General features: G+C 40.0%; 1 protein-coding gene across 2 annotated transcripts in view; it reads right to left on the minus strand.

Annotated features, from left to right (window-relative positions):
* Nucleotides 1-6946: 6946 nt before the first annotated feature.
* NKD1 (NKD inhibitor of WNT signaling pathway 1) overlaps nt 6947-12339 on the minus strand; it is a 144508-nt gene continuing 139115 nt past the window's right edge. For both annotated transcript variants that reach the window (XM_073307657.1, XM_073307656.1), the window contains 2 exons: nt 11885-12012; nt 6947-10833 (listed from right to left, as the gene is read on the minus strand). In XM_073307657.1, the coding sequence (XP_073163758.1) occupies nt 10259-10833; nt 11885-12012 (703 nt within the window). In that variant the 3' untranslated portion in view covers nt 6947-10258. The remainder of the gene's footprint in view (nt 10834-11884; nt 12013-12339) is intronic.

The following is a 12339-nucleotide window of genomic DNA, read 5'->3' on the forward strand; positions in this document are numbered from 1 at the left end:
AGGCTGCTCTCATTTAAGACTGTTGTGGCTCAGCAGAGCAGCATCCTGCCACACACCTTCCCCCTCCCTGACATATCACCTTCCCCCTCCTGCATACCCTTTCACTGGAAGTGAGTCGGGTGGGGGAGAAGAGAAATGAAATCAGTGCAGGATCTGGCTCTGCTGATTGTATGCCAATAGGGAGCTTCTCTCCATAAGGGGACTTGTCTGTTGGTCACTTATGACTACAAACTGGCTATTTACAGTGCCAAGTGGCTGAAGCACAACTACAACCCACCATTCAGCCTCTGTTCATCCAGAACCCTTCATTCCTAAGGATGACGTCCATCGGTGCTATTGCAAGGCACTCTTAGTCGGGGCCATGTCTCTGGATGTTACTTTCAAACAATAGGTGAGACACCATAAGAATTTTTCTGAAAGCCCTCTGCTTGTATTGTTTCTTTTACAAAGAGCTATTAAAAAGTGAGCTTTCTTCTGGAGCATCATTTCCAGAAGCTGAATGCTGTCTAAATTCTCGATTCCATCAATACCCATAAGATGCATTGAGCACCTTATTTTTCCCAGCTGGTATGATTCTGCAAGGTAATACTCCCCCAATGTTTACCACAGCAATGTCCTCCAACCCCCACCTCCTCCATTAGTCTTTGTGTGTCATAACTGATTTTTGTCTATACCTAGAAAATTTAATCCCTGTTCCCCTTCTTTGACAGTGACATTAACCTCGGGTACAGCCTGTCATGCAGTCCTACAACATGGCAGACTTTGATACAATTACAGCTTGGCTACCTATCTTAATTTATGTTACAATATTGCTTCAGTGATATCAGAGACAAACGTTTAAGTCACAGAACCTCAGTTTCAAACGAGAGACCTTGCATGCAAATGGCAGACCTGAATGTTTTCCCATCAATTTCTTATTTCATAAAAATCAATTTTTGTTGAGTTTTTACACTGTACCTAAAAGACTGTGGCGTCAATTAGCCTTAATTCTTCCCCCCTCCTTTTTTTTCTTTTTTGGAAACCCCTTTGTAGGAAAATCTCATATTTCAGCAATTTGCATTATCCACACAATCTGCTTTGAAGTTCTACGTTATGGTAAGAAAAGGATCCACTTATCTGCACATAAAAAATGTTCAAAGCTTATAAATTCCCTGAAACAGATGTACATTATCATTGGATTTGCCTCTCTCTCTTTGCTGTTGCATGGCTAATAGAGTTTCATGTGCCCTCTCACATCCTCTCCATTTAGCATCTTTTCTCTACAGAAGCATGCACCCTACTGTGCCAATCCACACTTCAAAGATTTCTGTCTATCTATTAGAAACAAAGCACAAAGTGAGAACATATGGCCCCTTTTAAATTTCCCACATTTAAGTCAATATCGTTTCTTTTCTCCTTTGGCAAAGAAACATAATAAGGTTTATCTTCTTCCTTCCTAAATCTGCTGGCTCTCTCAAACTGCTTGTGCCAATTCAGCAGTTACTTTGCAGTATCAAACTTGGCAGCACATATAAAAACAAAATCTCTAATTTTTTTAATTGCTTTTATTTCTCTAGATCAAGAAGATGCATTTAAATGATGAAAAAAGGACTAAACGTAACTGCACACTTTCAGATAAGTGGATTTTAAACCCATGAAAGGGCACAGCAGAGAGTCAATACCAAAACTGTCTTGTTCAAATGCCTTTCATAGTGACGATATGTTTCTAAATGTTTCCTTTCACCAACTAAAGGGACGGAAGCACAGTTTGGGCTCTAATCCTTTATTGAGTGAGAGGAGTTTGTTTTGTTTCTATGTTGCAAACATTCACAAAGACACAGCACTATGGCATTCAAAGAAGTAGTTGAGCTGACTGCCTCATTTAGAGAAAAAAATGGTTACTTAGCTTACAGTATTTGTGGTTCCTCAAGCTAATTTGTCTGTGGGGAGCCCAACCGTAGTGCACACAGAGCAGATCTGCACTCTGAGCAGAATCTTTAGACCAGCAGTGTCCGTCGGCATTGCTTTGCCCTATATGAGGGTAAGGGGGGCACAAGGATAGTCAAGGTGCAGGCATAGTCCCAATGATGGCAGCTGATAAAAAGATTCCACTCTGGTATGCATGAGGCGTACCCCCACGGTAAGTGAGATCTACATGGACAAAGACTAGAAGAAGGAAACAAAAAACAAAATACACATCCTGAAAACACACATGCTTGTCCGTAATTATTTGTGGCATAGTATGCATTGAGTGCTTCCATGTGACCTTTCTGCGTATTATGGAGTGCTCTGGCTTCAAGTTTTCACATCAGCAATACTGATGTATCTGAAAAGACAAATTAACATTTATGCTACTTTTAAAATTTGCTTCCGGTGCTAAGGTAACCAAAACTCTGAAAAGAAAGTCCAATGTCCCCAAGATAGTTCACTACATAGCCAGGATTATTGATGGGAAATCAAGGGATTCCATAAAGATGCTGGCAACAAAATTTGGCATGTTTTAAAATGAATGGCAGTTATGTTGCTTCATACAGGATTACAGATGAACAACCAGATACAATAAAATATTAATACAAACTTGGACTGTGCTGGCCAGAGTAAGCACTGATTCTGCACATCCCCTACCCACCACGTTCCTAGCCTAGCCACAAATGAAAAGGAAAACAGAATGTTATTCAGTGCTCAGATAGCACAGACATAGTCTAAAACCTACAGGCAGACATGTAGCGAGGACAAGTCAATCCATAAACTGGAACATTGGAGCCTGATCACTCCTACTCCATTTTTTTTAAAGACAGCTGAGGTCTCAAGCTTATGACTGGCTCTTAGCATCATTTTGTTGGATCCAGAAGAGTCCTTTGCTAGAGAAACCTTTCCTTGATTAGCAGTGCTCTGTAAGCACTCCAGGGCCCAGCTTCTCAGCTGGTATAAACTGGCACTAACTCCATGTACACCTGCTGAGAATCTGGTCCAGATGCAGAAGAATCCCATGTGCGGAGACCTAGCAGGATTGGGCCCTAATAGATGGCACACCAAGAGGGGAAAAAGTGGTATCCCTTTGTTTAAGGTGATTAAATTTCAAAACCACTTCCTGACAAAGTTATAAAATAGCAGGAACATGGAGCGCTCACTACCACTTCTGCTTCCCTTCTTTTCTGTGCTTAGTGCAAAGTTGGCCCAATTTTATGGAGCGTTTGCTCTGTTCCACGCCTAGTAAGGGGAGGGAATAAATTGCCTGGAGTCTGAAGTATTACAGTTTTCATAGCCTGGATTTCTAGTGGAACTTTCAGTATGTTGTAATGTTCTGTGTTTGAAAACTGGCTGAGCTAAAACAGCATTTTTGAGCCCGAATGGAGTAAATATCTCTAGGATACCATGGCAATGGGTGCATTATAAGTATCTATAGGAGACAAATATAGAGCACAGTCCCATGACCATAACAATCAACACTGGCCAACATCTTACTTTAGAGCAGGGGATCTCAAACTGGGGGTCGTGACCCCTCAGGAGGTCATGAGATTTTTACCTGGGGGTCACGAGCTGTCAGCCTCCACCCCAAACCCCGCTTCACCTCCAGCATTTATAAAAGTGTTAAATATAAAAAGAATAATTTTTTAATTTATAAGGGGGGGTCGCACTCAGGCTTGCTGTTTGAAAGGGGTCACTGATACAAAAGTTTGAGAACCACTGCTTTAGAGCTAATCACTGTAACATTTCACCATTTATCTTTCTTGAACTTGCATTACAAGTCCTGTCGGTTAACAAGCTCAAGTGGCACTTGATGTGTCTATCAACAGTCCAACCCTGTGGACAAGCAAATGAGGAACTATAAACACCCACTCCAAAGTCACTTTGCTGAGATCAGTGGAAGGACCATGGAGAATCCAGCCTTTCACAGAACACTGACATGGGCAGAGAAAATACAGGCTCCAACATGTGTTTGAATCTCTAAAGTTTTATTCGACTTTTTAAATTTGTTAACCAAAAAACAAGTTTGGCAAACATTTAGTAGAAATTAATACAAGAGAAAGTTACCAGTTGCATTGGCAAACTGCATTTTAAGAGTAAAAATCTGCCTTCTGATACATGGAAGGATTCCTCTTGGCTCTAAGGTGTAGCTGAGGATAAATTTGGGCTCAGATTGCCTGCTCTGGTGAGTATTTGATTAGAAAATTGACCAAGGTTAGTGTGTTGTATCTTTTATGAACAAAAAAAAAAAAAAAAGAAAGAAAGAAAGAAAGAAAAAGGAGTGACATGCAACTGCAACCCCCTGTAGCCTCAGTTGTCAGCCAGATTTGAACCGAGGAAGCACAAAGGAGCATATCAAGTAGCTAGCACTTGGAGTAGCCGTTTGCTGCTATGTGGAGTAGGCACTAGAGCGGTGATACAAAACACCCTTTACAAGCATCTTACACAGTGCAGCAGACAAAAGGCACCAAATTAGCAGCATGTCTGACATTGTCGTACTGATGCTTGTCCAAGTTAGTCAAACCCCACTGCGCTGTTGTTGTTTGTTTGAAACATCTGTTGCTTCCTACCAGAGGCACAGGGCACCAGAAAAGGCAGACTATGGGTCTGATCCAAACTGTTATTTCCTAGGATCGAGAGGTTATACATATGCTCTGAAATGGCCTGATTTCCAGAAGTGCTGAGCACACCACAGCTCCTAGCTGCAATGGGAGGGGCCAGTGCTCATCACTTTAAAATATCAGGATTTAGGCATCTATGTCTGTCTCCCCTTTGTGAAATGACCGTGCACATCTTTATAAGGAGTTTGCCAGGTACTGGGGCTGCTATTCAGACAGAAATTTGCAAAAGACTTGTTGAAACCCATCCTCTGCTAAAAAATCCCATGTGGAATGGGCACTGATTTGAGACTCAGAAGACGTGAGTTCAATTTCCAGCTCTGCCACTTTGCACAAGTCACTGCCATGCTCTGTGCCTCAGTTTCCCCTTCTATAAACTGGGAATAATGATACTTAGCACCTTTGTAAAGTGCTTTGAGATCAACTGATGAAAAATGCTATATAAGACTTGTGGCATCTTAGAGACTAACAAATTTATTTGAGCATAAGCTTTCATGAGCTACTGTAGCTCACGAAAGCTTATGCTCAAATAGATTTGTTAGTCTCTAAGGTGCCACAAGTACTCTTTTTCTTTTAGCGAATACAGACTAACACGGCTGCAACTCTGAAACCTGTCATTATGTAAGACTTAGGTATTATTATAACTGTGAGCCATACACATTGTAACATACAACGTTCAATAAGATACTGGGCATACAATAGTCTTCAGACAATGCTTTCCTTTCCTTCCATCTTTTCCCCGCCTCTGGTTAATATCTACTCTTGTTCCCTCTAAGATCTCCCTATGCGTTGCTTCCCAATCTCTCTTCCTAGCCCCACACAATAATCCATCCATGTATCTCATAAATCCTTTGATCTAAAACAAATAAATGAAAATATCTAATAAAATAATCACCATTATTTCGTTCAGTAGAAATGAATTAGCTGGAAATATAAAAAGATTAGAGCATGATTGACATTATTTAATAACCATGATCCAAAATACACACGAGATACAATTTAATATCTACTGCACAAATTATCAATTCAGTTATTTCACTTATCTGGTGTCCAGTCCAGTCTAGCTCCAATTCTCTGACCACCTAAACCAGGTATGCAAAGCAGAAAGACACAGATACCCTTCCCATGTCAAATTAATTCATCAGCAGTCAAATTCTGCAGAGAAAAAATCATCACATGATAAATCAAATCTGGGTGTTGTAGATAGGAGCAATGGAGAAGCTGGGAAATCTAATCCCAGAACGTAAATTCAATTTATTTTCTCTCCAAGTTGTTTTTATGCAAGGGATTTTCAAACTGGTTTGTGTTTGGGTGCACTTTATAGACCCTCTCCTCCCCACAAGGAAAGCGGTCAGTTTTACTGCAATAAGTGCATAAACTCAAAGGGCTCTATTATACCCATCAGAAATCCCTGGCAATGTCTATACTGGAATATTGCATTATATTGGAATGTGGTATTATAACTAACATGATGTTAAACATGACTTAGCATCCAGTGTAGACATGAAAATGTAATTTTTGGTCTTGATTAACTCTAGAGACTCCGTTTGGGTTAACCATGACCAACTAGCACATTTCTGACTATGTGTGTCTACACTATGGACTAAATCATATTTAATATCATGTTAGTAACATGTTTTCTAACAATGCATTTTCCCAGTGTAGACAAAGCCATGGTGATGTCACTTCCCCATTCCTTTGGAACAATGGATGAAATATGGCTCTCAGTAAACCAGGGAGGAGCACAGCTATCTGTGGATGATATTAGACATTTACTGTGTGTGATGGCAATAGACAAGTCCTCGAGTAAAAGGGTTACCCGTGTCTTAACTTCTAATGTGTCAAAATTATCATTTTTGTCTGAGTGTCCTCTATGAGGCATACACTATTTAATTTCCAGCAATGGACATTTCTTAAAATGACCAGAAATGCTTTTGTTCTTGTTCAGGAGTTTTTTCTATTAACATCCTGCTGTACCCTTCACTAGCGATCATTAAGGTAGCAAGTCTGTCACGGAGTCAAAGATTATATGGTTTCCTGTTCATTTTTTTCCTAAAGGGTCCGCTCTGCCAGCATGCCAGTGAGAGCTGTACATCAGCATCTGAGGGAAGAATTTGGCCTTACGTTTGTTTGTGCCTGGAAGATGTTTGGATGTTGTGAGGCTTGTTGGCAAAGCACTTTAAGAACCTCTGATGAAATGCTCCAATGAAGTACCTAAGCACTATTATTGTTCTTAATAAAATTATGAGCCTGGTTTTCCTATACATTTAATTTAAAATTATTAATCACTCCCAAAACTATCAAAAGAAGGAAGCAGAAAAGTAGATATTGAAAAGATTTGTCTGCATGGTGGAGATTCTAATCCCACACTCTTGGCATGAAATCTTGGTCGCATCAAAATCAACAGGCGTTCAGTGGACTAAGATGAGACTTGATATCTTCTTAGCTTCTTTTACTTTTTATTAAGCAAAGGAGTGACAAGAACACTGAGCTTCTTTGTTTTCAGAATTTGCCTGCCTGAAATTTGTAGGAGATAGGAAATTTGAATGTTGAGGCTAAATATTTTAAATATAAACCCAAGCATGCACTCTCCATTCTCTGTGGCCTAACGCTGTTTCCATTAATGGTAACGGGGGCCCTTCCATCAGTGCGATTCCCTGATCTGTAGGCCCTGGCAGCAATCGCAGTGTGCCACTGAAATCCACAAAAAAGACCCCCAAAAAGTTATTTTCTGAACTAGTAAAACTTTAATTAACAGGAGTTTCTCTTGGCACAGTTTTTGCTATTAAATAAATAAAGCATTTAGTCAAAACCATCTCTATTTACTATACAAAATACTGAAAAGCAAACATTTTTAAAAGATACGGAAACTTAGGGTTCTGTGAAAAGAGCCTGTGCTGCTCGAGCAGTTATTCACACTTGATGCGTGTAACACAAATGCAACACGGTATTGAGCTACTATGTGTTCGTATGTGGCTGGTGCAAATTTTTTCACGTGGGGATGCCATGTTATTAGAATTCACTTGTACTTCACAGAATATAAGCAAAGCAGAGACTGTCTTTTGGATATCAAACAATAAATCAGGTTAAAAGTTGTGGCTTATGGTCAATTGTGATTCGCTGTTCTAAGAGTCCACTTTCATTGGTCTTAACTTGGGACGTGTTTAGATTAGACGGGAGTTTGTTACGACTGCTGTTATCTTTTCTGGCAGAATATCTTTGGGTTTTAGAGCAATTCTTGCCCATTCTACATTCCTCCCTCTCCCAAGCCCCTGCTTGAAGCATACTGAATATATTCTAGATTTCCAATATTTTGGCCGGCAATGATCTGTGTATTTTTAAAAAAACAACAATTTCCTTTTGTTAACATTGCAGAATGCTGGCAAAGACGCTGCTGAAAAGAGAACAGCATCATTTACATCTCAGGAACAGATAGCATGGCACCCCTTTTCAGATGGAATGTACACTTGTGTGTTTGCATGCGGTATAACATAAGTCACTTGAATACATCAGACTTCGTTAACACTATAATATAAATAAGCTTATTCCTTCTACTAGACATGTAAATGCCTTTTTTTGCAGTCCATAATTATATATACATTGAAAAAGAATGATACACAAGCAGCAAAATAGGCTTAGACTAGAACAACTCAGTGGTAACTAACCAAATTTGTGGCCTTTTCATATTTTCAATACAGAAAATTCTGCATATAAATATTTTTGGACTTAGGAATTTAAAAAATAAACAGAACAGCATAGTTGTCACACAGATCAAACACACTTTAAAACATTTTGCTAGATTTAACAGAACACAATGTCGACGTCTAAAAAAGAAATTAAAATAAACCAGATTTTTAAAAGGGACAATAAGTCTAAACAACTGCTGATTTGAGGATAAATGAGATAGAACTAATTGCCCACAAGCAGTGATTCCTCTCCAATTCCACAAGCAGGCAAGGCTTTCCATATTGTTTTCTTTAAATGCTGATGTCTCTGTGTCCTTCCCTAGGACAGTATCCTTCTAACAGTTTTAATGCTCAGCAGCAGGGAAATCTCCCATCTTGAACTGATCAAGACTGTAGTTGCAACAAAACATGCCCTATTCATAAAGGGCCCTTAAAAATGGGGGATAGTAACATTTCGCACGATACATTGTAGACAAAACACACAAATAATTAAAAGAAACTAAAACCAAAAGCAAATATGTTTGATAGAGCAGTTACATTTTTATGTGATCAGAACTCTACTTTTTAGTTCCAAAAGCAATGGAGCAGTTGCTATTTAGTCACTGTTGCCTGCACTGTACAAATGTCCTATAAATCTGAGCCTCAGAGAAAGCAAAACTTGGATTTACTGGCTTTTTTGTCACACTTTTTCCCAATTGCATTTGACCTTTAAATTTCTCAGCAGCCAATGATGGTCTCATAGGTCTCACCTCATTTTATTTTGTGGAATGGAAGCCCTTTGATATGAAAAGAGTGGTAGAGGCCAGAATGACTGCGAGCAGCGTTCTTTACATGTTGAATTGTCTTTACAAAAGGAGCAGAGCAACGCTGTAGGTGTTGGGGAAACACAAATTGCAGGCACCCAAGAAAATGCCATGGGTTATGTGTTATATAACATACCTAAAAAGTCACTGCTGTAAGAAAAAAATAATGTTAATATTCAAACCACAGATTTCTAAAACACAAGAAAATGTACCTGAGAGTGTGTGTGTGTATATATATATATATATTTATCTATTTATATTTTTATATATATTTGCCAACATTTAAAGTGAGAAAGTATATTTTCCTCCAATTCTTTCTCAAAACAAAGAAAAACAAAACAAAACAATGAATGGTAGTTATGGCCCAAGCATTAAGGTTTAGTGATGGTTTTGAAAAACCCCATTTCACATCCCCCTCTTTTCTTTCCTCTAAGATGGTTTCCCAGTGCAGAATGGAGAGTAAATAAAAGAAAAAAGGACGTATATTTAAACACTCCTCAACATCTAACAGACTGGACTGGAGTCAGGAAAGAACCTTGAAGGGAAAAAAAAAATATCAGTTGTAAAATGTAGCTCTGTTGACAAATATAGCTGATGTTTCCTTGTAATTATTAAGATAGCTTGAAAAGATGTGAAAGTACAACACAAACAGGCTACATGAAGGCAGTATATTAAAATCCCCTTGTAGCACATTACAATCAATAAAAAGAAAAGAAAATTTGAATAATACTAGAGGTAGCCGCTGTTTGTATTTTCTGTTATTCTGAGTATTTCCGGAGTCCAAACCTTCGAACACTGCTCCCCTGACAAGAGGCTTGTGTGCAATAAGCCGACATGGCAGACTGGTAAGCTAGATGTCTGCAGTGTTGTTTGAAGTATCTTTTTCTAATACCACAAAGGAAGTACTTGTAAAGGAAGTGCGTTGATGACCTGCATTAAATCACAGCTCAGAAAGCTATGGCTGTTTGCTGTTTTACAAGCCACTTAAAAACCAATATCAACAAGTTGTTAAGTAAGCTATGCAGTTTCACAACATATAAATAGTGTAAGTTTCAATGGTTTCATATAATTTCTAAAATATACGCTAGCTGAATATTAACAGAGTAACAATAATATTAATCATAATAATGCCTTAGTCTGAAGTCACAGGAAGGCGTTTCCTTCATATGGGGGGGATTCCTGGAGGATGTTGGTGGGATCGGTTTTATGTCTGGTAGAAGTGATGATAGTGGTGGTGATGCTCATGATGGTGATGATGTTCATGTCTCTGGATCATTTGTCCAACTTGGCCTTCATACAAAATGACTGTGGGCAGGTCTCTCACCTGCTCTTTTTCCACAACTGTCCCCGGAGAATGAAAGGTTTTGCACATGTGATGATTCTCCTTTGCCCTCTGCTTATGTTTCTTGTGAGCCTGCTGGGACTGCATGGGGAGGTAAGGAAGATTCTGGCCCACCCGTGCAGATGGGGAAGCCATTGGCATGGATGCCCCTTGAAGAGGTTTATTCCTTACTGCCCTTCCAGGGTGAACAGAGCCTACATTTTTGCTCTGGACCTTGGGAGACCTAACAAAGTGCTTGTTTGAGTCCTGATTGCGCAGCTTTTGTTGTATTTCTGCAATCTTGGCGTATGAGGCATCAGCCAAATTGATGTGGCTGGGGTCCACCACTTGAGATTTCCTATGGTGGGCATGGAAGATTTCAGGTTCATGAGAGCGGGATCTAGTCTGATTCACAACTCTATTTGGTGGGTCATATTGCTGAGCTGCTGGAGGAGATCCTAGAAAAGAACAAACTGAGTTAGTCATCTAATATTTCAAATTTTAATTAGCAGCATGCATTTGGCAGGGTTAAGTTTATCGGCAGAGTGGAATTTTCCTCGGGAAGTGAACATAATTATACCCGTAGCTGTTTAGAAAAAGTTGCATAAGTCTTTGTGACAGAGTGCTGGGCAAGAATGGTTGAGCCAGCACTCTGGTCACGGCAGCTCCAATCAAACAATGCAGAATGGAGTTGGTTAAACAGAGCTGTGCCTAATTTGTGGGGGGAGCAGAACTGGCAGGCTAATTAAGCCATTAGGCAGAGGTTACAAATAGGCACAGGAAAGAAGTAGAAGGCAGAAAAGCAGGCAACACGGAGAGGACAGAGATTACCCTTCGCTGCTTGTTGCAGGAGCTGGGGACTCCCTAGGACAGTTAGAGCAGAGCTGTATACAGAATGAAGGTGGTGGGACCCCATATTGTAAATAAACTACACAAGATGTTTGACCAGCACGAGGGTCTCTGAGCAGTTTGGTTTGTCTCTTGATTCTGATCTCCTAGTGTTCCAATTTGGCCTGATTCTTGGTAATTGGCTCCTGGGCCCTGGACACTTGGCTTGCACCCAATGCCATCCCTTAGGAGAAGCTACCCATGCCCCAGCTCTGACACTTTCTCTATTCTGACAAACTCTCCTTCTTGGACGTCCGTCTACATTGTATCAAAATGATGACATCTGGTACAGTAAAACACAGAGGCAGGGCAAAACTGCAATCCAAATCCCTTTGAATCTGGGGGTGCTGGTTCTGGATTGGATCCCAAAATCTGAAAGCAACTATTTTCTGGTTCCAGCTCAGATGTGGCCTGCATCATCCGAAGCCTAGCCCTGATTTTGCCCCGGTCTAAACCTAATAAACTGGATCTGAAGAATGCTCTCCAAGCCCATCTCCAGTAAACAGCAATGGATCAATCACACAACATACTCATTATTTCTAAATTCAGTGGGCCCAATTCGGCCCATGTAGCTGAAGATGGACCTGGGACAAAAGTGTGAAAAATCAATTCCTATATTACCTGGTCCAAATTTTGATGTATAGTTTTCTATTCCTGCAAGATCCAAATAGTGGTTTCTCCTTTCAATGTTCTCATCCACGCAATGGCGATAGCACCCACTCTGCTCAGGGTTGTCACCGGGGTGATATCTGTGGGCAGGAAGCAAAATGAAAATTCAGCAAAGCTTCCTCAAGTTGTTACTGCCGCCTCACATTCAAAAGTTAAGGGACACTTTGAAATGCTGGGAGTTACTTGCAAAGAGACACAACAAATGTCTGATGTTCTGGATGTGCCAGGGGCTACTTGTATAAGAGGGAAAGGAGTGTCTATGCAGGGCTGTACATTGATTCCATGATATTGCAAAACAAGGGATACTTTCAAATCTGCTTCATGCCAAAGCAGATAAAAACACTGTGAGGGTTTATTACATACAGCATAGTCTCTGTGGTTGGGCCAAACCATTCAATACATTTGCT

The sequence above is a fragment of the Lepidochelys kempii genome, chromosome 12 (genome assembly GCF_965140265.1).
Source record: "Lepidochelys kempii isolate rLepKem1 chromosome 12, rLepKem1.hap2, whole genome shotgun sequence".
In the NCBI taxonomy this organism is placed as follows: domain Eukaryota; kingdom Metazoa; phylum Chordata; order Testudines; family Cheloniidae; genus Lepidochelys; species Lepidochelys kempii.